At 43.0% G+C, this 27,427-nt stretch overlaps 1 protein-coding gene across 1 annotated transcript; it reads left to right on the forward strand.

The window, feature by feature from the left end:
- Positions 1 to 2,746: 2,746 nt before the first annotated feature.
- Positions 2,747 to 27,210, forward strand: PAQR6 (progestin and adipoQ receptor family member 6). Its single transcript, XM_070766038.1, has 7 exons — positions 2,747 to 2,822; positions 10,590 to 10,717; positions 12,918 to 13,123; positions 17,006 to 17,132; positions 18,887 to 18,983; positions 20,460 to 20,604; positions 26,939 to 27,210. The coding sequence occupies exons 1-7, from the start codon at positions 2,772 to 2,774 to the stop codon at positions 27,208 to 27,210; spliced, it is 1,026 nt and encodes a 341-aa protein (XP_070622139.1). The 5' UTR covers positions 2,747 to 2,771.
- Positions 27,211 to 27,427: the final 217 nt, after the last annotated feature.

Below are 27,427 nucleotides of genomic sequence, written 5' to 3' on the forward strand. Positions count from 1 at the left end.
TAGTTTTTCAGGACACAGGGCAAAAGGCAGTGTGCTACGTTTCTCACCTTCGTCAGGTGCCTTCAGGGTTGGAGGTCCGGACTTTCCCCAGTTGAAACGGGCTGCAATTTTAAGATGTTGCAGCCAAGGAAAAAAACACCAAGAAAACAGGCTGTCTGTGGAAAGCTTCTAAATTTTGCACTTTTTCCTTAAACAAACGTCTTCATGAGTCCACCTCTAAAATAAATGTTCGTTTTCTTAGCATTTTGGGGAAGTGTTTTATAAGGGCAGACATAAAAATCAGCTAGAGGCTACGGATTGCTCCTAGCTGCTAAACTCTTGAAGTGTCCTTATAAGTTGGAGGTGTTTACCTGGGTCTGTTATCTCATTTTGGGTTGTGACTACAAACTCTGGTGGGCTGAAGTTGAAAGTTATTGTGAGCTGAAGCCGCAGTTTGATTGAAGAATGTTAAGCAATGGAGGGAGAGGGGAGAGAGAGAGAGAGGAGAAATGTGTGAGAGAGAGACAGAAGAGAGAAAGAGATGAGAAATATGAGAGAGAGAAGAAAGAAGAGAGAGAAGAGAGAAAGAAATGAAAGAGGAGATGAGAGAGAAAAGAAGATAAAGACGAAATGAGAGAAGGAGATGAGAGAGAAGACAGAAGAAAGAAGAGAGAAAGAAATGAGAGAGAAAAGAGAAGATAAAGACGAGTTGGGAGAAGGAGATGAGAGAGACAGAGAAAAGAGAGAGATGAGAGAGAAAGAAAGATGAGAGACAAAGCAGAGAAGAATGAGACAGGAGAAAGATGAGAGAGAGAAAAGAGAGAAAGGTATTTAACTGCTTTTATTTTATACTAGAGATGTATTTCTGAACCTTGGTGACTTTAAGATGGGTGGATTTCAATTCCCAGAATTCCCCAGCTGACCAAGGAATTCTGGGAGTTGAGGGTCCACCTATTTTAAAATCAACAAGACAGAGAAACCCTGAATTAGAGAGAAGACGTCTGTATATTTGTGAGAGCCCACAGTCAGTATTTGCAAAATGAATGCCCTGACTATTAATTGCATAAAGAGGAGGTGGTGGTGATGGTGATGGTGATGATGGTGATTATTATTATTATTATTATTATTATTAATATTATTATTATTATTATTATTATTATTATTATGTCAGTACAACTCAGCAAATGAGATCACTATGCTGGATTTCGTATTTCATCACCAGTCGGGCGCTTCCCAAGCACCTAGGACTGCGTGATGTAGCGGCGAATTATATTTGCCGATCCCAGTAAAGCGGCCTTTTGCAATTGACAGATGGAGATTTTGTCAATTCCGATGGTTTTCAAATGTCCACTGAGATCCTTTGGCACTGCGCCCAGCGGGCCAAGTACCACTGGGACCACTTTCACGGGCTTATGCCAGAGTCGTTGCAGCTCGATTTTTAGATCTTCGTATTTCACTAATTTCTCTAGCTGCTTCTCCTCAATTCTGCTGTCTCCTGGGATAGCGATGTTGATGATCCATATTTTCTTTTTCTCTACAATCAGGATGTCTGTTGTGTTATGCTTCAGAATTCGATCAGTCGGAAGTCGGAAGTCCCACAGAAGTTTTGCTTGCTCATTTTCCACCACTTTTTCGGGCTTATGATCCCACCAGTTCTTTGCCGCTGGTAAATGGTAGTTCTGGCACAAGTTCCAGTGGATCATCTGTGCCACAGCATCATCATCATCATCATTATTATTATTATTATTAATTTTTTATTTGATTATTTTACCCACCTCGAAAGGATGGAAGGCTGAGTCAACCTTGAGCCGGTGATGAGATTTGAACCGCTGACCTACAGATCTACAGTCAGATTCAGTGGCCAGCAGTACAGCGCACTACCTGCTGCGCCATATTATTATTATTATTATTATTATTATTATTATTATTATTATTATTATATTGGATTTTTATGCTGCCCTTCTCTCATCTTCATCATCATCATCATTATTATTTAAAGGTCATGACCTTTAAATCCCTACATGGCATTGGACCAGATTACCTCTGGAACCACCTGCTACTGCACGAATCCCAGCGACCGATAAGGTCCCACAGAGTTGGCCTTCTCCAGGTCCCGTCGACTAAACAATGTCGTTTGGCAGGCCCCAGGGGAAGAGCCTTCTCTGTGGCGGCCCCGGCCCTCTGGAACCAACTCCCCCCCCCGGAGATTAGAACTGCCCCCACCCTCCCTGTCTTTCGTAAACTACTCAAGACTCACTGATACCGCCAGGCATGGGGGAGTTGAGATATTCCTTCCCCCTGGGCCATTACAAGTTATGCATGGTATGTTTGTGTGTATGTTTGGTTTTATAATAAGGGTTTTTAGTTGTTTTAGCATTGGATTGTTACATGCTGTTTTTATCATTGTTGTTAGCCGCCCCGAGTCTACGGAGAGGGGGGGCATACAAATCCAATAAATAATAATAATAATAATAATAATAATAATAATAATAATAATAATTATTATTATTATTGTCGTTATTACAATTCTCCAATGTGTTGGATTAGTGGTAAATTCTGGGCATATCAAAGAAGCTGTCATTTTTAATTCAGTGGCAACGTTGACCTCCCATGGTGGAACTGAACCAGATTGCCAATGCTGACCCTATCGTGCCGTGTTCCGGAGAAGGTGGGCAATCTCATCACCATCCACCAAGGCCCACCGAGCACGCATCTCCTGAAAAGAGATTGTTTTGGGGCTACATCTTATATGTATCTACCTTTAAGAAGAATTCCGCCTCTCATTTTGCAAAATGTTAACCATCAAGTTGCCTCAAATCTTCAGGATCCATCAAGTACCTCGGGTGAGTAACTCAGAAAACAGAATAACAGGGTTGATGGAAGGGACCTTGGAGGTCTTCTAGACCAGGGGTGGGCAAAGTTGGCTCTTCTATGACCTGTGGACTTCAACTCCCAGAATTCCTGAGCTAATCATGCCAGCTCAGGAATTCTGGGAGTTGAAGTCCACAGGTCACAGAAGAGCCAACTTTGCCTGCCCCTGTTCTAGACCAATCCCCTGCAGGAGATTCTACACCATTTCAAACCAGTGGCTGTTTGGTCTCTTCTTAAAAGCCACCAGTGATGGAGCAGCCACAACTTTTAGTAGCAAGCTGTTCCACTGGTCAATTGTTCTCAGAGTCAAGACATTTCTCCTTCATTCCGCAGAATGCAGCTGCGAGAGCTATCATGGGCTTCCCTAAATATGCCCATGTAACACCAACACTCCGCAGTCTGCATTGGTTGCCGATCGGTTTCCGGTCACAATTCAAAGTGTTGGTTATGACCTATAAAGCCCTTCATGGCATTGGACCAGAATATCTCCGAGACCGCCTTCTGCCGCACGAATCCCAGCGACCGATAAGGTCCCACAGAGTTGGCCTTTTCCGGGTCCCGTCGACTAAACAATGTCGTTTGGTGGGACCCAGGGGAGGAGCCTTCTCTGTAGCGGCCCCGACCCTCTGGAACCAACTCCCCCCCCAGAGATCAGAATTGCCCCCACCCTCCTCGCCTTTCATAAGCTCCTTAAAACCCACCTCTGTCATCAGGCATGGGGGAATTGAGATATTCCTTCCCCCCCCAGGCCTATACAATTTATGCATGGTATGTTTGTGTGTATGTTTGGTTTTTAATAAAGGTTTTTAGCTATTTTAAATATTAGATTTGTCATATGCTGTTTTATTATTGTTGTTAGCCGCCCCATGTCTACGGAGAGGGGCGGCATACAAATCTAATAAATAAATAGCTAGATAGCTAGCCAGATAGATAGATAGATAGATAGATAGATAGATAGATAGATAGATAGATAGATAGATAGATAGATAGATAAGATAGATAGATAGATAGATAGATAAGATAGATAGATAGAAAGATAGAAAGATAGATAGATAGATAGATAGATAAGATAGATAGATAGATAGATAGAAAGATAGATTAGATAGATGAGATAGATAGATAGATAGATGAGATAGATAGATAGATAGATAGATAGATCGATAAGATAGATAGATAAGATAGATTAGATAGATAAGATAGATAGATAGATAGATAGATAAGATAGATAGATAGAAAGATAGATAGATAGATAGATAGATAAGATAGATAGATAGATAGATAGATAGATAGAAAGATAGATTAGATAGATGAGATAGATAGATAGATAGATAGATAGATAGATAGATAGATAGATAGATAGATAGATAGATCGATAAATTTTCTCAGCATAACCAAGGATTCCTTTAGACAGCTGGCTAATAAGGTCACCCCCCTCCCTTGCCAAAGTCCTGGAGAGCAAGTCCTCCCCCTTCAATGGAGAGTCTACAGCCAAAGGACCGATGTTGTAGCCCAACCCCTGGCTCAAGCATATTCCCTCTTCCGCGAAGCTCCGCAAGGCTAGCGGCCCATCACCGACCCCAGGAATTGCCTGGATCTAAAATTAAGTACGTGGCCTTTTTATTAATTACAAAACATGACCGTCTTCATTGGGGGTGACCAGGAAAGGACTTTGTGCCTTGAGAGCAGCAGGAACAACAATTCAAGAGGAAAGATTTTCGCATCAGATACGAACAGCAGAAGTCATTTCGTTTTGGTTTATGATAAATGTCCTTCCCTTAAAACACCTCTTATGTCTCCTCCAGGCCCCTCCAAAACCTTCTCTTAAGAGCCCTGGGGGCAGAGTGGTTAGAATTCAGCATTGCAGGTGAACTCTGCCCAGTGCCAGGAGTTCGATCCTGACTTTCTCAAGGACGACTCAGCTTTCCATCTTTCCGATGTTAATAAAACGAGGACCCAGATTGTTGGGGGCAAGAGGCTGACTTTGTAAACAGCTAAGAGAGGCACCGTGAAGCGGGATATAAATCTAAGTGCTATTGCTATACCTTTAAGATCACAAGAACTGCTATTATTATTTTAAAGCACGCATCACACTTGGAATGCTGGGTATGTCTGGAGGTGGGAGTCTTTATAGATGGGGGATGGGCACCCTTGTTTATTTATTTATTTATTTATTATTTAGATTTGTATGCCGCCCCTCTCCGCGGACTCGGGGCGGCTCACAACAAGGCATAACAAATCGTAACAAATCCAAATAAATTTAAATATTTAAAAAAGTTAAAAACCCCCCAATATACTAACAAGCACACACACAAACATACCATACATAAATTGTACATGCCCGGGGGAGATGTTTCAGTTCCCCCATGCCTGACGGCAAAGGTGGGTTTTAAGAACTTTACGGAAGGCAGGGAGAGTAGGGGCAGTTCTAATCTCCGAGGGGAGTTGGTTCCAGAGAGTCGGAGCCGCCACAGAGAAGGCTCTTCCCCTGGGGCCCGCCAACCGTCATTGTTTAGTCGACGGGACCCGGAGAAGGCCCACTCTGTGGGACCTAATCGGTCGCTGGGATTCGTGCGGCAGCAGGCGGTCTCGGAGATATTCTGGTCCAATGCCATGAAGGGCTTCAAAGGTCATAACCAACACCTTGAATTGTTGGATCCTTGGAGTAGCCAAAGAACTCGGCATTGCTCTGGAAACAATAGAAAAGGTTTGGGGGTGCCTGGAGGGAGTTTAGGGGGTGTTTTAAAGGAGGCATTGCTATCATAGACCAAAACAACATAATTTCTGCTGTTTGTATCTGATAGAGAAGTATTTCCACTTGAACTGATGTTCCTGCTGCTCTCAAGGCATAAAGTCCTTTCCTGGTCAACACCAATGTTTTGTAATTAATTAAAACACCATGTACTTATTTTTAAATCCAGAAGTATACTAGGAAATTGCATAGACCAGCTTATGATGGAGTTGGTGAAAACAACATTTAAAAATAAGGCTTGTTGGATAATCATATATATGAACATCCACAGAGTTGGCCTTCACCAGGTCCCGTCGACTAAACAATGTCGTCTGACGGGACCCAGGGGAAGAGCCTTCTCTGTGGCGGCCCTGGCCCTCTGGAATCAACTCCCCCCCCCAGAGATCAGAGTTGCCCCCACCCTCCTTGCCTTTCGTAAGCTCCTTAAAACCCACCTCTGTCATCAGGCATGGCGGAATTGAGATATTCCCTTCCCCCTAGGCTTACAAAATTTATGCATGGTATGTCTGTTTGTATGATTGGTTTCTTAAATTGGGGTTTTTAAACTACTTTTAATATTAGATTTGTTTATATTGTTTTTTACTGTTGTTAGCCGCCCCGAGTCTACAGAGAGGGGCGGCATACAAATCAAATAGATAGATAGATAGATAGATAGATAGATAGATAGGATAGATAGATTAGATAGATAGATAGATAGATAGATAGATAGATAGATAGATAGATAGGATAGATAGATAGATAGGTAGGTAGGTAGATAGGTAGGTAGGTAGGTAGGTAGGTAGGTAGGTAGATAGATAGATAGATAGATAGATAGATAGATAGATAGATAGATAGATAGATAGACTGATTGATTGATTGATTGATTGATTGATTGATTGATTGATTGATTAATTCCCGGTTTGCTTTACTCCTTGATTAGTTTTCATCCATTGCTTCTTATCCTGCCTTCTGGGGCTTTGAAAGATAAATTGACCCCTCTTTCTTTGGAGCAGCCCCTCAAATATTGGAAGACTGCTATCGTGTTCCCCAAAAGATTGGTGACTGTTGGTCTAGATGTTTAATAATAATAATATGGTAATTAATTAAGTTCATGCTAAATAGTAGATAGCAGTTGTTCTGTCGAGCTCTCTGGTAGAATCCTCCCAAAAATGCACAGATACAATTTCAGACACACACACGTTTGAAAATTCAAAACAATGTTCTTTATACCGAAAATGCAAATAAACAGAGCACTCTTTTTGTACAGCAAAGAGCACTCGTCTCCAAACAAACTGGTAATTTGTACAAGTCCCTTATCAGTTCTGAGATACTTAGCTTGCAGCTGTGAGGCAATTCACAGTCCTTCTTCTTTCACAAAGTGAAACACACTTTGCTCTGGGTTAGTTTCAAAGCAGGAAAAAATCAGCACACAAAAGGTCAAAGTCAGTAAAGCAGTCACGAAACACAATGATCAGATAATCCTCCACAATGGCCAAACCCACAGATATAAATAGCAGCCTCACTAATTACCACAGCCCCACCCAACCACAGGTGGCCTCATTTTCTTTGATAATAATCTCTCAGTTGTTGCTTCCTATGCATCGCTCTCCACATGCGTGGCTGTATCATTAACTCTTGTTCTGAATCCAAGGAGGAGCTAGATAATTGATGTCCTTCTGAGCTGTCTGCCACACTCTCCTCCCTGTCACTCATGTCTTCTTGGTCAGAGGAGCCTTCATCAGCAGATTCCACCGGGGGGGGGGCAAAACAGGCCTGCAACATGTGGATGTCTCCCCCACATCCACAGTCCTTGGGGCAGGAGCTGGGCCAGAGCTAACCACAACAATATCCAATATTTGTAATTATAGATAAGTAAAAGAAAGTGTTGAATAAATCAAGATAGAGAGGTTTTAAGAAAGCCAGTCCAATTTTAAACATAGAAACATAGAAGTCTGACGGCAGAAAAAGACCTCCTGGTCCATGTAGTCTGCCCTTATACTATTTTCTGTATTTTATCTTAGGATGGATATATGTTTATCCCAGGCATGTTTAAATTCAGTTACTGTGGATTTATCTACCACGTCTGCTGGAAGTTTGTTCCAAGGATCTACTACTCTTTCAGTAAAATAATATTTTCTCATGTTGCTTTTGATCTTTCCCCCAACTAACTTCCGATTGTGTCCCCTTGTTCTTGTGTTCACTTTCCTATTAAAAATACTTCCCTCCTGGACCTTATTTAACCCTTTAATATATTTAAATGTTTCGATCATGTCCCCCCTTTTCCTTCTGTCCTCCAGACTATACAGATTGAGTTCATTCAGTCTTTCCTGATACGTTTTATGCTTAAGACCTTCCACCATTCTTGTAGCCCGTCTTTGGACCCGTTCAATTTTGTCAATATCTTTTTGTAGGTGAGGTCTCCAGAACTGAACACAGTATTTCAAATGTGGTCTCACCAGCATTCTATATAGCGGGATCATAATCTCCCTCTTCCTGCTTGTTATACCTCTAGCTATTTAGCCAAGCATCCTACTTGCTTTCCCTACCGCTTGACTGCACTGTTCACCCATTTTGAGACTGTCAGAAATCACTACCCCTAAATCCTTTTCTTCTGAAGTATTTGCTAACACAGAACTGCCAATTCAATACTCAGATTGAGGTTTCCTTTTCCCCAAGTGCATTATTTTACATTTGGAAACATTAAACTGCAGTTTCCATTGCTTTGACCATTTATCTAGTAAAGCTAAATCATTTACCTGGGCAAGGAAACATTAGCTATATATCATGCCCAGTCAACGAAGCGGTGGAAGTGATGTGCCGGTGCCTGGAGGCTGTTGGGGCCTGGATGGGTGTCAACAGACTCAAGCTCAACCCGGATAAGACGGAGTGGCTGTGGGTTTTGCCTCCCAAGGACAACTCCATCTGTCCGTCCATCACCCTGGGGGGGGAATTATTGACCCCCTCAGAGAGGGTCCGCAACTTGGGCGTCCTCCTCGATCCACAGCTCACATTAGAAAAACATCTCTCAGCTGTGGCGAGGGGGGCGTTTGCCCAGGTTCGCCTGGTGCACCAGTTGCGGCCCTATCTGGACCGGGACTCATTGCTCACAGTCACTCATGCCCTCATCACCTCGAGGTTCGACTACTGTAATGCTCTCTACATGGGGCTACCTTTGAAAAGTGTTCGGAAACTTCAGATCGTGCAGAATGCAGCTGCGAGAGCAGTCATGGGCTTACCTAGGTATGCCCATGTTTCACCATCACTCCGCAGTCTGCATTGGCTGCCGATCAGTTTCCGGTCACAATTCAAAGTGTTGGTTATGACCTTTAAAGCCCTTCATGGCATTGGACCAGAATACCTCCGAGACCGCCTCCTGCCGCACAAATCCCAGCGACCAATTAGGTCCCACAGAGTGGGCCTTCTCCGGGTCCCGTCAACTAAACAATGTCGGTTGGCGGGCCCCAGGGGAAGAGCCTTCTCTGTGGCGGCACCGGCTCTCTGGAACCAACTCCCCCCGGAGATTAGAACTGCCCCTACTCTTCCTGCCTTCCGTAAACTCCTTAAAACCCACCTTTGCCGTCAGGCATGGGGGAACTGAAACATCTTCCCCTGGGCATGTCTAATTTATGTATGGTATGCTTGTGTGTATGTCTGTTAGTATATGGGGTCTTTTTAAAATCTTTAATATTTTAAATTGTCAGATTATTTATGATTTGTTTCCACGTGTTGTGAGCCGCCCCGAGTCTTCGGAGAGGGGCGGCATACAAATCTAAGTAAGTAAGTAAGTAAGTAAGTAAGTAAGTAATAAATAAATAAATAAATAAATAAATAAATAAACAAACAAACAAACAAACAAACAAACAAACAAATAAATAAATAAATAAATAAATAAATAAATAAATATCTCTAACTTATAAATCTAAGCTGCGGTGCCTCCTTCTCATCTTTATTTACTTTCCCAATAACTAAAAAACGTTATCCAATAATAAATCCACATTTAGTTATATTTAATATTCAACATCAAATTATATTTTTTTCCCATATAATTTCTAATTAATAACTTATGTCATAAGAAAAACATTCCAAAATTCATAACCAGTCCCTTCATTTTCATCATAGTTTATCTTCCTCCTGGTGGTACAATACTGTATATATTCTCTAATCCTAAATTTAATCCAAATTACATAAATTTATACATCTTGTAACCTTTATTTTACTTATAGTCAATCTTTCATCTAATAACATTTAGAATACTGTTTTCAGTTCTGGAGACCTCAACTACAAAAAGATATGGATAAAATTGAACAGGTCCAAAGACGGGCTACAAATATGGTGGAAGGTCTTCAGCATAAAACGTATCAGGAAAGACTTCATGAACTCCATCTGTGTAGTCTGGAGGACAGAAGAGAAAGGGGGGACATGATCGAAACATTTAAATATGTGAAAGGGTTAAATAAGGTTCAGGAGGGAAGTGTTTTCAATAGGAAAGTGAACACAAGAACAAGGGAGCACAATCTGAAGTTAGTTGGGGGAAAGATCAGAAGCAACGTGAGAAAATATTATTTTACTGAAAAAGTAGTAGATGCTTGGAACAAACTTCCAGCAGACGTGGTTGGTAAATCCACAGTCACTGAATTTAAATATGCCTGGGATAAACATAGATCCATCCTAAGATAAAATACAGGAAATAATATAAGGGCAGGCTAGATGGACCATGAGGTCTTTTTCTGCCGTCAGTCTTCTATGTTTCTATAACATATAAATATTTACCAATTTTAAATTTAATCAATTATATGAATTTATATCCCATTAATGAATTCCGTAGAAATGGTACAGGGTCTCCTGTTTAAGCAGGGGGCTGGACTAGAAGACCTCCAAGGTCCCTCACAACTCTTACATTATTCTGTTAAATTTGAGGAGTGTTGAGCCTCACCTGAGATGGCTACTTTTGGGGTTCCCACAGAAGCAACATGGGGCCTTTTGTATCCCTCGCTTTTTTTTAATCTTGTAGATTTTCTGGGAAGAAGGGATCATGACGGGGTACCGACACCCCAAAAGTTCTGCCTTGGATTGCGTCCTCAGCTCCTTCCAACTGACCAATGAAACCGTCAATATTTGGACTCACTTCCTTCCAACTTGGTAAGTCTTGTAGGTTTTAGCCACAATTCAGGGGTTTGGTTGTTGCCTCCTCCTCCCCCTCCTCCTCTTCTTCTTTTTCTTCCTCTTCCTTCTTCTTCTTTCTTCCTCCTCCTCCTCTTCTTCCTTTTCCTTCCTCTTCTTCCTTTTCCTTCCTCTTCTTCCTTTTCCTTCTTCTTCTTCTTCCTTCTTCTTCTTTCTTCCTCCTCCTACTCTTCTTCCTTTTCCTTCCACTTCTTCTCCTTCTCCTTCTCCTTCTTCTTCTTCTTCCTCTTCCTTCTTCTTTCTTCCTCATCCTATTCTTCTTCCTTTTCCTTCCACTTCTTCTTCTTCTTCTTCTTCTTCTTCTTCTTCTTCCTCTTCCTTCTTCTTCTTTCTTCCTCCTCCTACTCTTCTTCCTTTTCCTTCCATTTCTTCTTCTTCTTCTTCTTCCTCTTCCTTCTTCTTTCTTCCTCATCCTACTCTACTTCCTTTTCCTTCCTCTTCTTCTTCTTCTTCTTCTTCTTCTTCTTTTTTCTCTTCCTCTTTCTTCCTCCTCCTACTCTTCTTCTTCTTCTTCTTCTTCTTCTTCTTCTTCTCCTTCTCCTTCTTCTTCCTCTTCCTCTTCCTTCTTCTTTCTTCCTCATCCTACTCTACTTCCTTTTCCTTCCACGTCTTCTTCTTCTTCTTCTTCTTCTTCTTCTTCTTCTTCTTCTTCTTTCTCTTCCTCTTTCTTCCTCCTCCTACTCTTCTTCTTCTTCTTCTTCTTCTTCTTCTCCTTCTTCTTCCTCTTCCTTCTTCTTCTTTCTTCCTCATCCTACTCTTCTTCCTTTCCCTTCCACTTCTTCTTCTTCCTTTTCCTTCCACTTCTTCTTCTTCTTCTTCATCTCCATCTTCTTCTTCTTCCTCCTCCTCCTCCTCTTCCTCCTCCTCCCTCTTCCTCCTCCTACTCTTATTTTTCCTTCCACCACCACCACTACTACTACTACTACTACTACTACTTCTTCTTCTTCTTCTTCTTCTTCTTCTTCTTCTTCTTCTTCTTCTTCTTCCTCCTCCTCCTCCTCCTCCTTCCTGTTCCTCTTCTTTCTTCTTCTTCCTCTTCTTCTTCCTCTTTGCTTCACTTTGACACATTTTCTCGCCACGGTTGTCAAGCGAATCATTTCTGTTGTTAAATCAGTCACACGTTTGTTAAGTGAATTGTTGCCGTGAATTGCAGCCGTAAATAAATACAAGCCCATTGCCAGGTGTCTGAATTTCGATCCCGTGGCTCTAGAAGATGCTGGGATGGTCATTAAGTGTGGGGGGGAAAATGGTCGTAAGTAGCATTTTTTCCAAGGCCATTGTAACTTTGAATTGTCGCTAAGCGAATCATCATAAATTGAGGACTCCTTGTACTTGGGGCCTGGGGGATTGAATCTTCATGCGCAGGTGGTCTGCATGGTTTGATGGGTCAGTTCAGGGTACGAAAGGGCTCACAGCAGTGATAACGGCACTATCTGGACCGGGACTCACTGCTCACAGTCACTCATGCCCTCATCACCTCGAGGTTCGACTACTGTAACGCTCTCTACATGGGGCTACCTCTGAAAAGTGTTTGGAAACTTCAGATCGTGCAGAATGCAGCTGCGAGAGCAATCATGGGTTTCCCTAGGTATGCCCATGTCACACCAACACTCTGCAGTCTGCATTGGTTGCCGATCAATTTCCGGTCACAATTCAGAGTGTTGGTTATGACCTATAAAGCCCTTGATGGCATTGGACCAGAATATCTCCGGGACCGCCTTCTGCCGCACGAATCCCAGCGACCGGTTAGGTCCCACAGAGTTGGCCTTCTCCGGGTCCCGTCGACTAAGCAATGTCGTTTGGCGGGACCCAGGGGAAGAGCCTTCTCTGTGGCAGCCCCAACCCTCTGGAACCAGCTCCCCCCAGATATCAGAGTTGCCCCCACCCTCCTTGCCTTTCGCAAGCTCCTTAAAACCCACCTCTGTCGTCAGGCATGGGGGAATTGAAATTTTCCCTTCTCCCTAGGCTTATAGAATTTATACATGGTATGCTTGTATGTATGAGTGGTTCTTTAAATTGGGGTTTTTTAGATTATTTTTAATATTAGATTTGTTTACATTGTCTTTTTATATTGCTGTTAGCCGCCCCGAGTCTTCGGAGAGGGGCGGCATACAAATCTAATAAATAAATACATAAATAAAACTTTCTCACTTTCCAGGTATTTCTTGTGGCGCTTTGTGATGCTCTCCTATCGCCTGGACTTCTGGAGTGACACATACAGCTGGCCCTTCCTTGCCTATATGGCTATGGTCTGCCTCTATCCCTTCGCCTCCAGCTGCGCACACACCTTCAGCACCATGTCCATCCATGCGCGGCACATCTGCTATTTCTTGGACTACAACGCCCTTAGCCTCTATAGTCTAGGTAAGGCGGTTGGAAGGCTGTCCTCCTACAATTCCTCAAATACTCAGCCAACCAGTATCAGGTTTATTTATTTTATTTATTTTGTCAAACAATTATTTATTGTTTTATTGTTTTATTGTTTTATTGTTTTATTGTTTTATTGTTTTATTGTTTTATTGTTTTATTGTTTTATTGTTTTATTGTTTTATTGTTTTATTGTTTTATTGTTTTATTGTTTTATTGTTTTATTGTTTTATTGTTTTATTGTTTTATTGTTTTATTGTTTTATTGTTTTATTGTTTTATTGTTTTATTGTTTTATTGTTTTATTGTTTTATTGTTTTATTGTTTTATTGTTTTATTGTTTTATTGTTTTATTGTTTTATTGTTTTATTGTTTTATTGTTTTATTGTTTTATTGTTTTATTGTTTTATTGTTTTATTGTTTTATTGTTTTATTGTTTTATTGTTTTATTGTTTTATTGTTTTATTGTTTTATTGTTTTATTGTTTTATTGTTTTATTGTTTTATTGTTTTATTGTTTTATTGTTTTATTGTTTTATTGTTTTATTGTTTTATTGTTTTATTGTTTTATTGTTTTATTGTTTTATTGTTTTATTGTTTGTTTTATTGTTTGTTTTATTGTTTGTTTTATTGTTTGTTTTATTGTTTGTTTTATTGTTTGTTTTATTGTTTGTTTTATTGTTTGTTTTATTGTTTGTTTTATTGTTTGTTTTATTGTTTGTTTTATTGTTTGTTTTATTGTTTGTTTTATTGTTTGTTTTATTGTTTGTTTTATTGTTTGTTTTATTGTTTGTTTTATTGTTTGTTTTATTGTTTGTTTTATTGTTTGTTTTATTGTTTGTTTTATTGTTTGTTTTATTGTTTGTTTTATTGTTTGTTTTATTGTTTGTTTTATTGTTTGTTTTATTGTTTGTTTTATTGTTTGTTTTATTGTTTGTTTTATTGTTTGTTTTATTGTTTGTTTTATTGTTTGTTTTATTGTTTGTTTTATTGATTTGATTTATTAGATTTGTATGCCGCCCCTCTCCGTAGACTCGGGCCGGCTAACAACAGCAAAAAGACAATATTAACAAATCTAATACTAAAAGTAATGTAAACAAACAAACAAACCCCAGTTTAAGAAACCAATCATACATAGAGACATACCATGCATAAATTTTATAAGCCTAGGGGGGGGGAGGGAATATCTCAATTCCCCCATGCCTGACGACAGAGGTGGGTTTTAAGGAGCTTACGAAAGGCAAGGAGGGTGGGGGCAATTCTGATCTCCGGGGGGAGTTGATTCCAGAGGGTCAGGGCCGCCACAGAGAAGGCTCTTCCCCTGGATCCCGCCAAACAACATTGTTTAGTCGATGGGATCCAGAGAAGGCCAACTCTGTGGGACCTAACTGGTTGCTGGGATTCGTGTGGCAGAAGATGGTCCCGGAGATATTCTGGTCCACTTTGAATTGTGACTGGAAACCGATCGGCAACCAATGCAGATTGCGGAGTGTTGGTGTAACATGGGCATATTTAGGAAAGCCCATGATTGCTCTTGCAGCTGCATTCTGCACGATCTGAAGTTTCCGAACACTTTTCAAAGGTAGCCCCATGTAGAGAGCGTTACAGTAGTCGAGCCTCGAGATGATGAGGGCATGAGTTACTGTGAACAGTGAGTCCCGGTCCAAGTAGGGCCGCAACTGGTGCACCAGGCGGACCTGGGCAAACGCCCCCCTCGCCACAGCTGAAAGATGTTTCTCTAATGTGAGTTGTGGATCGAGGAGGATGCCCAAGTTGCAGACCCTCTCTGATTATAGGGTGATAATTTGTACAAATAAAACATTAGATAAGTAATGATAAAAAGTAACAAAAGAAGACAATAGGACAGGGACAGTAGGCACAGTGGTGCGCATATGCACGCCCCTTACAGACCTCTTAGAAAGGGGGAGAGGTCAATTGTAGATAGTCTAAGGTTAAAGGTTTTGGGGTTAGCAGTAGAAACCACAGAATCAGGTAGTGCATTCCAGGCGTTGATTACTCTGTTGCTGAAGTCGTATTTTTTGCAGTCAAGTTTGGAGCGGTTGACATTTAGTTTAAATCGATTTCGTGCGTGTGTCTTGTTGCGGTTGAAGGTGAAGTAGTCGTTAACAGGTAGGACATTTTGGTATATGATTTTATGAACTATAATTAAGTCGGAAAGGAGACGACGGAGTTGTAAGTTGTCTAAGCCAAGAATTTCAAGTCTGGCGGAGTAAGGTATTTTGTTGTGAGAAGAGGAGCGAAGGACTCTTCTTGTGAAATATTTCTGGACTCTCTCAATTGTGTTGATGTCAGATATGCAATGTGGGTTCCATGCAGGCAAGCTGTATTCTAGAATTGGTCTGACAAATGTTTTGTAAGCTCTTGTTAGCAGTTCAAAATTACCAGGGAAGAAGCTGCGAAGGATTAGGTTAACAACTCTTTAAAGCCTTTTTTGACAATGTTGTTGCAGTGGGCTTGTTCCTATCGGTATGGATGAGGATCCCACAACAGTAGTAAAACTGGAGCTGCGTATGCAGCTTTGGCTGTTTGGTGTACACACAAACACGTCCCAGCAAGATTTTGCTTTTGCGCATGGGCAGGAAGCAAAATCACACAAGAGGATTCTGCGCAAAACAATGGCTGAAATCTCATGCGCAGAAGCAAAATCTTGCTGGGATGTGCACGCACACCAGAGACCTGAAGCTCCATGCGCGGTGCACCAATAGCAGCGGTCGCAGTAACCCCGCTTGCAGCCAACCAGTGAGGTCTCAAGTTGGAGCTCTCGCCTCACAGTCAAGGCCGTGAGTTCGATCCTAGGTAGAGGCAGATCTCCGTCGTTCTCTCTCTGGGAATGCCGAGTATATATCTGCTGAAAAAAACTTCACATGTATGTAAGTAAATTGTGTCTATTGAGTTGCCCTGATTGAGATGTGTAGTCCATATGTTTTTGAAGTGTAGGAGTTGCAGGTTACAGGATAACTTTTTTCTGAAACCAAATTGGAGGTTGTTGGTTTCTAGGTGAAAGATAATGGATTGATTTATGATTGATTACATGACTTTGCAGGTGATGCAATATAAAGAGATTGGTCTGTAATTGTTGTGGCCCATCTGTGTCCCGCACAGCTGGCCACAGATCCTGAGGATCAAGCGACTGTTGTGGCCGGGTACCCTAGGCCCTGGGTCTCCGGAGAGGGGTGGCATACAAGTCTAAAATAATAATAATAATAATAATAATAATAATAATAATAATAATAATAATAATAATAATAATAATAGGCTCAAGTTTAATAGTGAGGAGGTCAGAGAAGAAGCCAAACAGGGCCTTCTGCACCTCCCAAGGTGTGCACGAGTGACTCAGGAGAAGAGGAGGAGCCTCTTCTTGATGCTAGGGTACACAGAGTTGCCAGAAGGCACGAGTGGCTAAGCAAGAGGAGGTCACTGCATGAGTAGCTCTCTAGAACAATTGGCCACACCCTTAGGCTATTTAAGGTTGATCCACATGATGCTTCAGTGTGGAAGTCAACATTCGTTATGTTCCAGATGTCTGCTCGGATTTCTCTCTTGGGATATTTTCTTGGGTGGGGCTTGTCGCTGGGACAGAACAATAATTTTCAACATTACTTGGAGCTCCTTTTTTGAAGAAAAGGATGACTGTAGTAGCTAATGACCATAAGTTGGGAAAGAGGCTAGTCCTGAAGGATTTTTCAAAAATTATGCTTAGATGGGCTTGAGAACTCTCATTTTTCTCCTATAGGACAGGGAATCAACTGCAAAGTATTGCATAATTCTGAACCTTGAGGCAAAGAGGCAGGACTAGAAGCCACACACACACATGCACACCACACGCACACCAACTAACTGTTTCCTTGTGTATGTTTCAGGTTGTGCATTCACATATGGCGCCTACGCGATGCCGGATCGATGGGTCAACAGCCTGGGGCACCACTGGTTTGTCCCCATGGCTGCCATCAATTCTTTTATCTGCACCAGCCTTTCTTGCTATTCTAGGTAGGTATTTCAGAATAACAGCATCAGAAGAGAGCTTGGAGGTCTTCTAGTCCAACCCCCTGCTCAAACAGGAGACCCGATACCATTCTGGACAGATAGCTGTCCAGTCTCCTTTTGAAAATCTCCATTGATGGAGCACCCACAACTTCTGGTGGCAAGCTGTTCCACTGGTTAATTATTTTCGATGTCAGGACATTTCTTCTTTTTCTTCTTCCTCTTCTTCCACTCTTCCCTTCCTTCCTCCTGTTCCTCCTCCTTCTCCCCCTCCCCTCTTCTTCTCCTCTTCCTTCCCTTTCTCCTCTTCCTCCTGCTCCTTCTCCTCTTTTCTCCTCTTCCTCCTGTTCTTCCTCCTTCTCCACCTTCCCTCTTCTTCTCCTCCTCCTTCCTCTTCTCCTTCTCCTTCTCCTCTTTTCTCCTCCTCCTCCTGTTCTTTCTGCTCCTCCTGCTCCTTCTCTTTTCTTCTCACCCTCCTTCCTTTTCTCCTGTTCCTCCTGCTCCTTCTCCTCTTTTCTCCTCTTCCTCCTGTTCTTCTTCCTTCTCCACCTTCCCTATTCTTCTCCTCCTCCTTCCCTTTCTCCTGCTCCTCCTCTTTTCTCCTGCTCCTCCTGCTCTTTCTGCTCCTTCTCCACCTTCCCTCTTCTCCTCCTCCTCCTTCCCTTTCTCCTGCTCCTCCTCCTCTTTTCTCCTCCTCCTCCTGTTCTTTCTGCTCCCGCTGCTCCTTCTCTTTTCTTCTCACCCTCCTTCCTTTTCTCCTGTTCCTCCTGCTCCTTCTCCTCTTTTCTCCTCTTCCTCCTGTTCTTCTTCCTTCTCCACCTTCCCTCTTTTTCTCCTCCTCCTTCCCTTTCTCCTGCTCCTCCTCTTTTCTCCTCCTCCTGCTCTTTCTGCTCCTTCTCCACCTTCCCTCTTCTCCTCCTCCTCCTCCTTCCCTTTCTCCTGCTCCTCGTCCTCTTTTCTCCTCCTCCTCCTGTTTTTCTGCTCCTTCTCCACCTTCCCTCTTCTCCTCCTCCTTCCCTTTCTCCTGCTCCTCCTCCTCTTTTCTCCTCCTCCTCCTGTTCTTTCTGCTCCTCCTGCTCCTTCTCTTTTCTTCTCACCCTCCTTCCCTTTCTCCTGTTCCTCCTGCTCCTTCTCCTCTTTTCTCCTCTTCCTCCTGTTCTTCTTCCTTCTCCACCTTCCCTCTTCTTCTCCTCCTCCTTCCCTTTCTCCTCCTCCTCCTCCTCCTCCTCTTTTCTCCTCCTCATCCTGTTCTTTCTGCTCCTCCTGCTCCTTCTCTTTTCTTCTCACCCTCCTTCCCTTTCTCCTCTTCCTCCTGCTCCTTCTCCTCTTTTCTCCTCTTCCTCCTGTTCTTCTTCCTTCTCCACCTTCCCTCTTCTTCTTCTCCTCTTCCTTCCCTTTCTCCTGCTCCTCCTCCTCTTTTCTCCTCCTCCTCCTGTTCTTTCTGCTCCTCCTGCTCCTTCTCTTTTCTTCTCACCCTCCTTCCCTTTCTCCTCTTCCTCCTGCTCATTCTCCTCTTTTCTTCTCCTCTTCTTTCCCCTCCTCTGTTTCTTCCTCCTTCTCTCTATCCTCTCTTCGTCTCCTCCTCCTTCCCTTTCTCCTGCTCCTTCTCCTCTTTTCCTCTCCTCCTCCTCCCCTTCCTCCTGTTCTCCCTCTCTCATCTCCTCTCCTCCTCCTCCTTTCCTTTCTCCTGTTCCTTCTCTTCTTTTCTCCTCTTCCTCTCCTTCCTTCTCCTCCCCCTCTCCCCCTTCCTTGCTCTCTAGGTTCCTGGAGCTGGAGTCGCCCCGCTGGAGCAAAACCACCCGGATGGCTGCCTTCGTCTACCCGTTCTTCTTTGACAACATCCCACTTTTCTTCAGGGTAGGCGCCCGAGGGATGGGATAAGGGAGATGCCGGGAAGGGCTGTGGGGCCTATCAGATGAATCCATTGTAGGCCAGCACACATGCTGCCAAGCTGGGGGGACATCTCTGGAAATGTTGAGAACGGATGGGGGGTCAAAATGGTTCCCCCTGCCACAAAGAACTTTTCCTAGGAAGGGGCTGACCTTGGGGGATTCGGAGGGCAAGAGATGCTGCCTGGGGGATGACTAGATAAGAGGCCACCCAGCCCTCAGCTGCATGATGGCTAGAAAAAAGGGCTCCTGCTTTATCTCAAGCTAGAAGGGAGATGTACACAGGTAGTCCTCAATGTACAAGCCCCAAATCTCTGTGGTTAAGTGAGACATTTATTAAAGTGGCTTTTGACCCACGTTACGAGCTTTCTTGCCGCATTTGTTAAGTGAATCTATTCTGTTCCAGCACCGAGCCCCCCCCCCCCCCCCAGGAATCAGATGCAGACCACCTGGATTAAATAATAAAGGATTTACTTTGTACAAGGAATATTTACAGTTAAGGTCTTTGCAAAATGCAACTAAAGTCTTATAACGGCTTTGCCGAAATGCTTAAAAAGTCTTATCAGCTAGCTAGAATCCCAGAAAGAGATAAGCACGACAATAATTACCCAGCTGCAATAATATTCAGAAACGAAGGCGTTCAGGAGTTAGCTTGAAGTCCAGAGCTCTTCACAAAGCAAAGAATGTGCCGTTTTAAATCACAAGCTGAAGTAGCTAGAAACCAGTGGCCAGGTGCCCGAATTTTGATCAGAGAATCATGTGGATGCTACGCAAATTGTTAATGTGACAAACGATCCTAAATCGCTTCTTTTCGGCGCCGTTCTAACTTTGAACCTCCGCTAACTGGACTGTTGTAAGTCGAGGACGACCTTTTATTTGGCCTTGTCCAGGCAGAGCTCCATTTCTGGTTCCAAATTAAAGGAAATGTGGATGCGGTTAAATAATAGATATTATTTATCAATTTAAATAATATTTTCTAGATGTTAAGTTCTACTCCAGAAATACAAAGTTGGTCTTTCTCTAAAGAGCTTTGGCAATTGAGAATAAATTTACATCAATTGAAAGCGACTTAAAGCGATTTCCATCTTGTCATGAGCATCATTCATCATCCACGGCCTGGGAGGCTGGGGAAGATGGACCCTGTTATATAAGAAGTGAAATGTTCCTGATTCACTCATGCCTATTGGTTGTTGGAGAGCCGGTCACAAAAGAAGCGTGAAGCTCTGCCCACTTGCCTGGATACCACAATTTAGGTTCTTTTACCCTCTGGGCATGCACCAACCCAAATGGCGGCATCCGGGTTGGTGGGCGGAGCCTCGCGCTCCCTTCGCAACCGGCTCTCCAATGACCAACAGGCACCAGCGAACCGGAAACATTTCACCCCTGCGCTGTTGCCCGATTCTTCTTTCGAGGGCCAACTCGTGGTGGTCTCCTTTCCTTTCAGCTTTTGTTCTGTTTTGGCGACGATTGTACGTGGAACGATTCCGTGGCCAGCTATTTCTACCACCTTTTCTTTGCTCTGCTTACCGGTTTCCTCTTCGCTTCACATCTGCCGGAACGCCTGGCTCCTGGGCGCTTCGATTTCATCGGTAAGTGGGGATGCACAATTATACAAAGAATATCCAAACCCAGAAAACGGATGGGTTTGTGTTAACCATCCCGTCCATATTATTTTTATAAATCGGGTAGTCCTTGAAATGATGGTCACAACGGAGCCCAACATTGCATTGGGTCCATGAAATGTATTGCAGTCTGAAGATTCATTCATTCATTCATTCATTCATTCATTTATTCATTCATTCACTCACTCATTCATTCACTCAGTCATTCACTCACTCATTCACACACTCATTCACTCACTCATTCACTCACTCATTCACTCACTCGCTCATTCATTCATTCACTCACGCACTCACTCACTCACTCATTCACTCACTCATTCATTCACTCATTCACTCACTCATTCACTCACTCATTCACTCACTCATTCACTCACTCACTCATTCACTCACTCATTCACTCACTCATTCACTCACTCATTCACTCACTGATTCATTCACTCACTGATTCATTCACTCATTCATTCACTCATTCACTCACTCATTCACTCACTCATTCACTCACTCACTCACTCACTCACTCACTCACTCACTCATTCATTCATTCATTCATTCATTCCCTCACTCGTTTATTGATTCATTCATTCATTTAGTCAAGCATGTACAAGATAGTAGGTATTGATATAAATATAAACATTAGCAAAGTAGGTACAGGTAAATTAGGCAGTAGGACAGGGATGGTAGGCACAGTGGTGTCCTTATGGACGCCCCCTACAGATCCGTTAGGAATGGGTTGAGGTCGACTGTAGACAGTTTAAGGTTAAAGTTTTGGGGGTTTGGGGTTGAGGTCGACTGTAGACAGTTTAAGGTTAAAGTTTTGGGGGTTTGGGGTTGAGGTCGACTGTAGACAGTTTAAGGTTAAAGTTTTGGGGGTTTGGGGAAGAAACCAGAGAATCGGGTAGTGAATTCCAGGCATTGACCTCTCTGTTGCTGAAGTCGTCTTTTCTGCAGTCGAGTTTGGAGGAGTTTACATTGTGTGCTCGTGTATTGTTGCGGTTGAAGCTGAAGTAGTCTTTGACAGGTATGACATTGTGGTAGATTATTTTGTGAACTACATTTAGGTCAGATCGAAGGCGATGAAGTTCTGGACCAGTGGTTCTCAACCTTTCTAATGCCACGACCTCTTAATTCAGTTCCCCATGTTGTGGTGACCCCCAACCATAAGTCTAGCACCGATTCTCCCAACAGAACTTTAAGCTGATAGGCATGAAGGTCAGATGGACATCCCCACCCACTGTAAACACCTGATTGGTCGGATTGTAAAAATATGTTCCAAGACGCCAGAATAAAAGCTTTAGTTCCTAACACTATGGGAAATTTTATTTATTTATTTTATTTATTTATTTTGTCCAATACACAATGAGGGTTTTAGTGGGTATATATCTATATACACATAGTAAAATACATGATGAAGGTTATAGAGGAGATACTCATAGTAAAATATATCTAAGAAATAATAGAAAAGAAGGTATAGTAATAGAACATATCAATGAAAGAATAGAAGAAGAAATATAGGGATAGAAGAAAGGTATAGGAGATATAGGAGAGCAATAGGACAGGGGACGGAAGGCACTCTAGTGCACTTGTACTCACCCCTTACTGACCTCTTAGGAATCTGGATAGGTCAACCGTAGATAATCTAAGCGTAAAGTGTTGGGGGTTTGGGGATGACACTATGGAGTCCGGTAATGAGTCTTAGGCAACCCCTGTGAAATGGTCATTCGACCCCCAAAGGGGTCCTGACCCCCAGGTTGAGAACCACAGTTCTAGACTATCTAAGCCCAACATTTCAAGTCTGGTGGAATAAGGGATTCTGTTGCAAACAGAGGGGTTGAAAACTCTTCTTGTGAAATATTTTTGGTCTCTCTCGATTGTATTGATATCTGATCCAGAGAAGTGAGCTATATTCAAGAACTGGTCTAGCAAATGTTTTGTATGCTCTGGTTAGTAGATTAATATTGCCAGAGAAGAAGCTATGCAGGATTCGATTAATAGCTCTTAGTGCCTTTTTAGCTAAGTTGTTACAGTGGGCTCTGGCACTTAGGTCATTAGAGATGAGTACTCCAAGGTCCTTGACAGAGTGAGGGTCATCTATAAGGTCGTGCCTTGAAATGATGATCGCAATGGAGCCCAACATTTCTGTTGCTAAGGCAGTCGTTAAGTCAGTTTTGCTCCATTTTACGACTTTTCTTGCCACGGTCGTTAAGTGAATCAGTTTAGCTGTCAAGTCAATGACACGGTTGTTAAGTGAATCTGGCTTCCTCGTTGCTTGTCAACAGGTTGCAAAAGTGGGATTGAATTTCCCTGGAGTGCTGCAATTGCCTTTAAGTACATACCAAGGATGCAAATTTTGATCAGGTGACCTTCAAGATGCCACAATGGTCATAAGTTTGGAAAACTCACTTTAGTCAGTTCCGTTGAGCTGTTGCAAGGCAAGGACGACCTGTAACTCAAGGTGACGAACACGTCCAAGGAAACTTCCTACGAGGGTTATCCGGGAAGTAAGGTTACAAGGCGCGTAGCTCTTGCAGGGAATGTTCGCGGGGCAAGTTGGTATGGCTGTCGTGCAGCGGGAAGCCAGCGGATGAAAACGAGCAATGCCAGTGGTCAGTAGATCATCGACTGGCATTGTGGTGAAGGTTAAAGACGATCGTCCTCATTCAGTTTTCCACCAAGGGCGAAGTGTGCGCTGTAATGATCAGGGAAATGGAGCCCCTCCCTTATGAAATCAGGTTGATTTATTTATTTATTTATTTATTTATTTATTTATTTAGTTAGTTAGTTAGTTAGTTAGTTAGTTAGTTAGTTAGTTAGTTAGTCCAATACACAATGAGAGTTTTAGTGGGTGTATATATACATATACATATGTAGATTTTTCTGAGTTCGGGTTTTGCCCCGTGTAATATTTTGATTGTCTATGCGATGTTTCGGTGAAATCACATTCACCATCATCAGGCTGAAGTTGTAAGCTTGTAAGTTTGAATATATCTACAGCAGCAAGAAGCTTACAACTTCAGCCTGATGATGGTGAATGTGATTTCACCGAAACGTCGCATAGACAATCAAAATATTACACGGGGCAAAACCCGAACTCAGAACAATCTACATACATGTACCCGTGAAAATCTACGAAAACAATTAAATATATATATATATATATATATATATATATATATATATATATATATATATGTTAAATGTTTATAGCTGGAATTTTAAAATTAAGGGAGACCTTAATATATATATATGCACATACACACACACACACACACACACACACACACACACAGAGAGTAAAATACATGATGAAGGTTATAGAGGAGATATCTATGAAAGAATAGAAGAGAAGATATAGTAATAGAACATATCAATGAAAGAATAGAAGAAGAGATATAGGAATAGAAGAAAGGTATAGGAGATATAGGAGAGCAAAAGGACAGGGGATGGAAGGCACTCTAGTGCACTTGTACTTGCCCCTTATTGACCTCTTAGGAATCTGGAGAGGTCAACCGTAGATAATCTAAGGGTAAAGTGTTGGGGGGGTGGGGATGACATTATGGAGTCCCGTAATGAGTTCCAGGCTTCGACAACTTGGTTACTGAAGTCATATTTTTTACAGTCAAGTTTGGAGTGGTTAATATTAACTTTAAATCTGTTGTGTGCTCTTGTGTTGTTGTGGTTGAAGCTGAAGTAGTCACCGACAGGCAGGACGTTGCAGCATATGATCTTGGGGGCAATACTTAGATATTGTTTAAGGCGTCTTAGTTCTAAGCTTTCTAGGCCCAGGATTGAAAGTCTAGTCTCGTAGGGTCTTCTGTTTCGAGTGGAGGAGTGAAGGGCTCTTCTGGTGAAGTATCTTTGGACATTTTCACAGGTGTTAATGTCTGGGATGCGATATGAGTTCCAAACAGATGAGCTGTATTCGAGGATGGGTCTGGTTGCAACGCTTTGGTCTCTTCAGCCTTGAAAGACAGCGTTGAAAAGGTGACTTGATCGAAGTGTATAAAGTCACGCATGGGATAGAAAAGGGGGATAGAGGAAAAATTATTTTCTCTATCACACTATACTAGGATGAGGGGGCCCTCCCTAGAGCTCATAGGTAAGAAAGTGAGGACAAATAAAGGGAAATATTTCTTCACCCAGAGGGTCCTTGGTTGATGGAATTCACTTCCAGAAGAGGTGGTGACAGCTGTCAGCCGTGATAGCTTCAAGGCAGGATGAGACAGATTCATGGATGCCAAGTGTATCATAGGTGGTTATTGAAACGGGTGTCCATGTGCCGCCTCTATGTTGGTTGAGGCAGGCAGGGTTTCCTCGGGTACCATTTGTTGGGGGTCAAGGGAAAGGGAGGGTTTTGCCTTCTCTTTCTGCTCAAGATCCCCATGGACAATTGGGGAGCCACTTTATGACACAGAATGCTGGACTCGATGGGCTTTGGCCTGATTCAGCAGGGCTCTTCTTAGGTTCTTATGTTCTTAATATGGTTCCTGAATGCTAGCGGGAGGAACGCTGCTGTGATGCGTGCCCAAAATTTGTGCGCGGTGGGTGCCCAAGATTTTTCTCGCCGGTTGCTGTGTTTTGAAATTTTTGGCTGAAGGGCAACAGGTACGGCGCCACTGCCTTGATTGACGTTTGCTCTCTGGAGTATGATGATAAGCCCAAGTTTCATCTCCTGTCACTCTCCTCAATCTCGAAAAGGTCGAGAAATTCTTTGGCGGCACTGACTGTCGATGTTGTAAGCATCTTCATGGTCTTAGCATTCAGGTAGCATTATATACTTTGCACTTGGAGTGAAACGGAATGAGGACACTCACCTCTAACCTTCACTACAATGCCAGTCGGTGACCTACTGACCACTGGCACTGATCGTTTTCTTCTGCTGGCTTCCCACTACACGCAGAATGCAGCTGCGAGAGCAATCATGGGCTTCCCTAGGTATGCCCATGTTACACCAACACTCCGCAGTCTGCATCGGTTGCCGATCAGTTTCCGGTCACAATTCAAAGTGTTGGTTATGACCTATAAAGCCCTTCATGGCACCGGACCAGATTATCTCTGGGACCGCCTTCTGCCGCACGAATCCCAGCGACCAGTTAGTTCCCACAGAGTGTGTCTTCTCTGGATCCCCTCAACTAAACAATGTCGTTTGGCTGGATCCAGGGGAAGAGCCTTCTCTGTGGCGGCCCGGGCCCTCTGGAACCAACTCCCCCCAGAGATTAGAATAGCCCTCACCCTCCTTGCCTTTCGTAAGCTTCTCAAAACCCACCTCTGCCGTCAGGCATGGGGGAACTAAGATAATCTTTCCCCCTATGCTTCTACAATTTGTGCATGGTATGTTTGTATGTATGGTTGGTTTTATAACAAGGGTTTTTAGCTGTTTTAGTATTGGATTTTTACATTCTGTTTTTATCACTGTTGTTAGCCGCCCCGAGTCCATGGAGAGGGGCAGCATACAAATCAATTCAAATAAAATAAAATAAAATAAAATAAAATAAAATAAAATAAAATAAAATAGAATAGAATAAAATAAAATAAAATAAAATAAAATAAAATAAAATAAAATAAAATAAAATAAAATAAAATAAAATAAAATAAAATAAAATAAAATAAAATAAATAAAATATGAATGAATGAATGAATAAATAAATAACCAACTTCTCCCGCAAACGTTCCTCTCAAGAGCTACGTGCCTTGTAACCTTACTTTCTGGATAACCCTGGTATTTTCCCCACGGAAAAACAATCCTGTGAGGTGAGGTTGTTCCGATAAATAGTGACTGGCCCAAAGTCTCCGAGACTTTTGTGCCTCAGGTGTAGAACTCACCATCTCCTATCGATTGGCTCAAAGTCACACACCTGGCTTTCACACCTAAAACAGGACTTCTGGGAAACGCACTTCCGGTTTGCCCATTGTGCTGTTTTTTTTTGCACTCTGGAGCTTCAAGCAGCTTCCTTGATGTCTCCAGAGTGCAAAAAAACAGCACAAAGGCAAACCAGAAATGCCTTTTCCCGAACTTCCTGTTTGCCCATTTGGGGGTTTTTTCCCAGAAAGGCTGGTGCGCATATGCGGGGGGGCAGAGCAGGGTGGTACGCATGTGTCGGGGGGAGGGAAGGAGTATGGGCACGTGAACGCATGCTAGCAGACCCCCAACACACCCCTTTTGGCACGCGGACTAAAAAAGGTTTGCCATCACTGGTCTAGGATCTCCTGCTTGGGGGAAGTGGGGTTGGACTAGATGACCTCCAGAGTCCCTTCCAACTCTTGTTCTGTTATTCTCTCCCTTCCTCCTCTCTACTATTTGTAGGCCACAGCCACCAGCTGTTCCACATCTGTGCCGTGGTGGGCACCCATTTCCAGCTGGAAGCCATCCTGGGCGACATGAACTCTCGGCGGACGTGGCTGAGCGCCCACACCCCGCCGGCCATGTTCACCTGCACCTTCGTCGTGCTGGGCGCCACCATGCTGGGCAACCTCGTCCTGTTTGCCGCCTTTGCCGCCGCCCTCTTCCACTTGCCGGCCTCCATCCGGATCCTGCAGGGCAGCCTCTTCGAGCCGGAGGGACCCCAGGAGAAGTAGCTGCCATGGAGTACCATATAGCTCTTCTGGACCGGTGGGCATGGCCTGCTCAGTGGTGACCCCTCCGTACCTCAAGACCGCCTGGGGGAGAAGGAGGTTCCCTCCCAATGCCTGAGCACTTTGACTGGCTAGCTTGCTGCTCCTCTGTGCCAAAGTCCTGGGTGCAAGTTCAGGCAATTAGCCTTGACTTGCACCAGGTTCATTGAGTGACCGTTTG

Source organism: Erythrolamprus reginae, chromosome 13 (assembly GCF_031021105.1).
Source record: "Erythrolamprus reginae isolate rEryReg1 chromosome 13, rEryReg1.hap1, whole genome shotgun sequence".
Taxonomy (NCBI): domain Eukaryota; kingdom Metazoa; phylum Chordata; class Lepidosauria; order Squamata; family Dipsadidae; genus Erythrolamprus; species Erythrolamprus reginae.

What these genes read in the sequence shown, in the direction of transcription:
- PAQR6 (XM_070766038.1), top strand. Translation starts at nt 2,772, where the DNA reads ATGTTAACCATCAAGTTGCCTCAAATCTTCAGGATCCATCAAGTACCT. An exon ending in GGATCCATCAAGTACCTCGG is followed by an intron (nt 2,823 to 10,589) that starts GTGAGTAACTCA and finishes TTAATCTTGTAG; the next exon opens with ATTTTCTGGGAAGAAGGGAT. An exon ending in AGCCTTTCTTGCTATTCTAG is followed by an intron (nt 17,133 to 18,886) that starts GTAGGTATTTCA and finishes CTTGCTCTCTAG; the next exon opens with GTTCCTGGAGCTGGAGTCGC.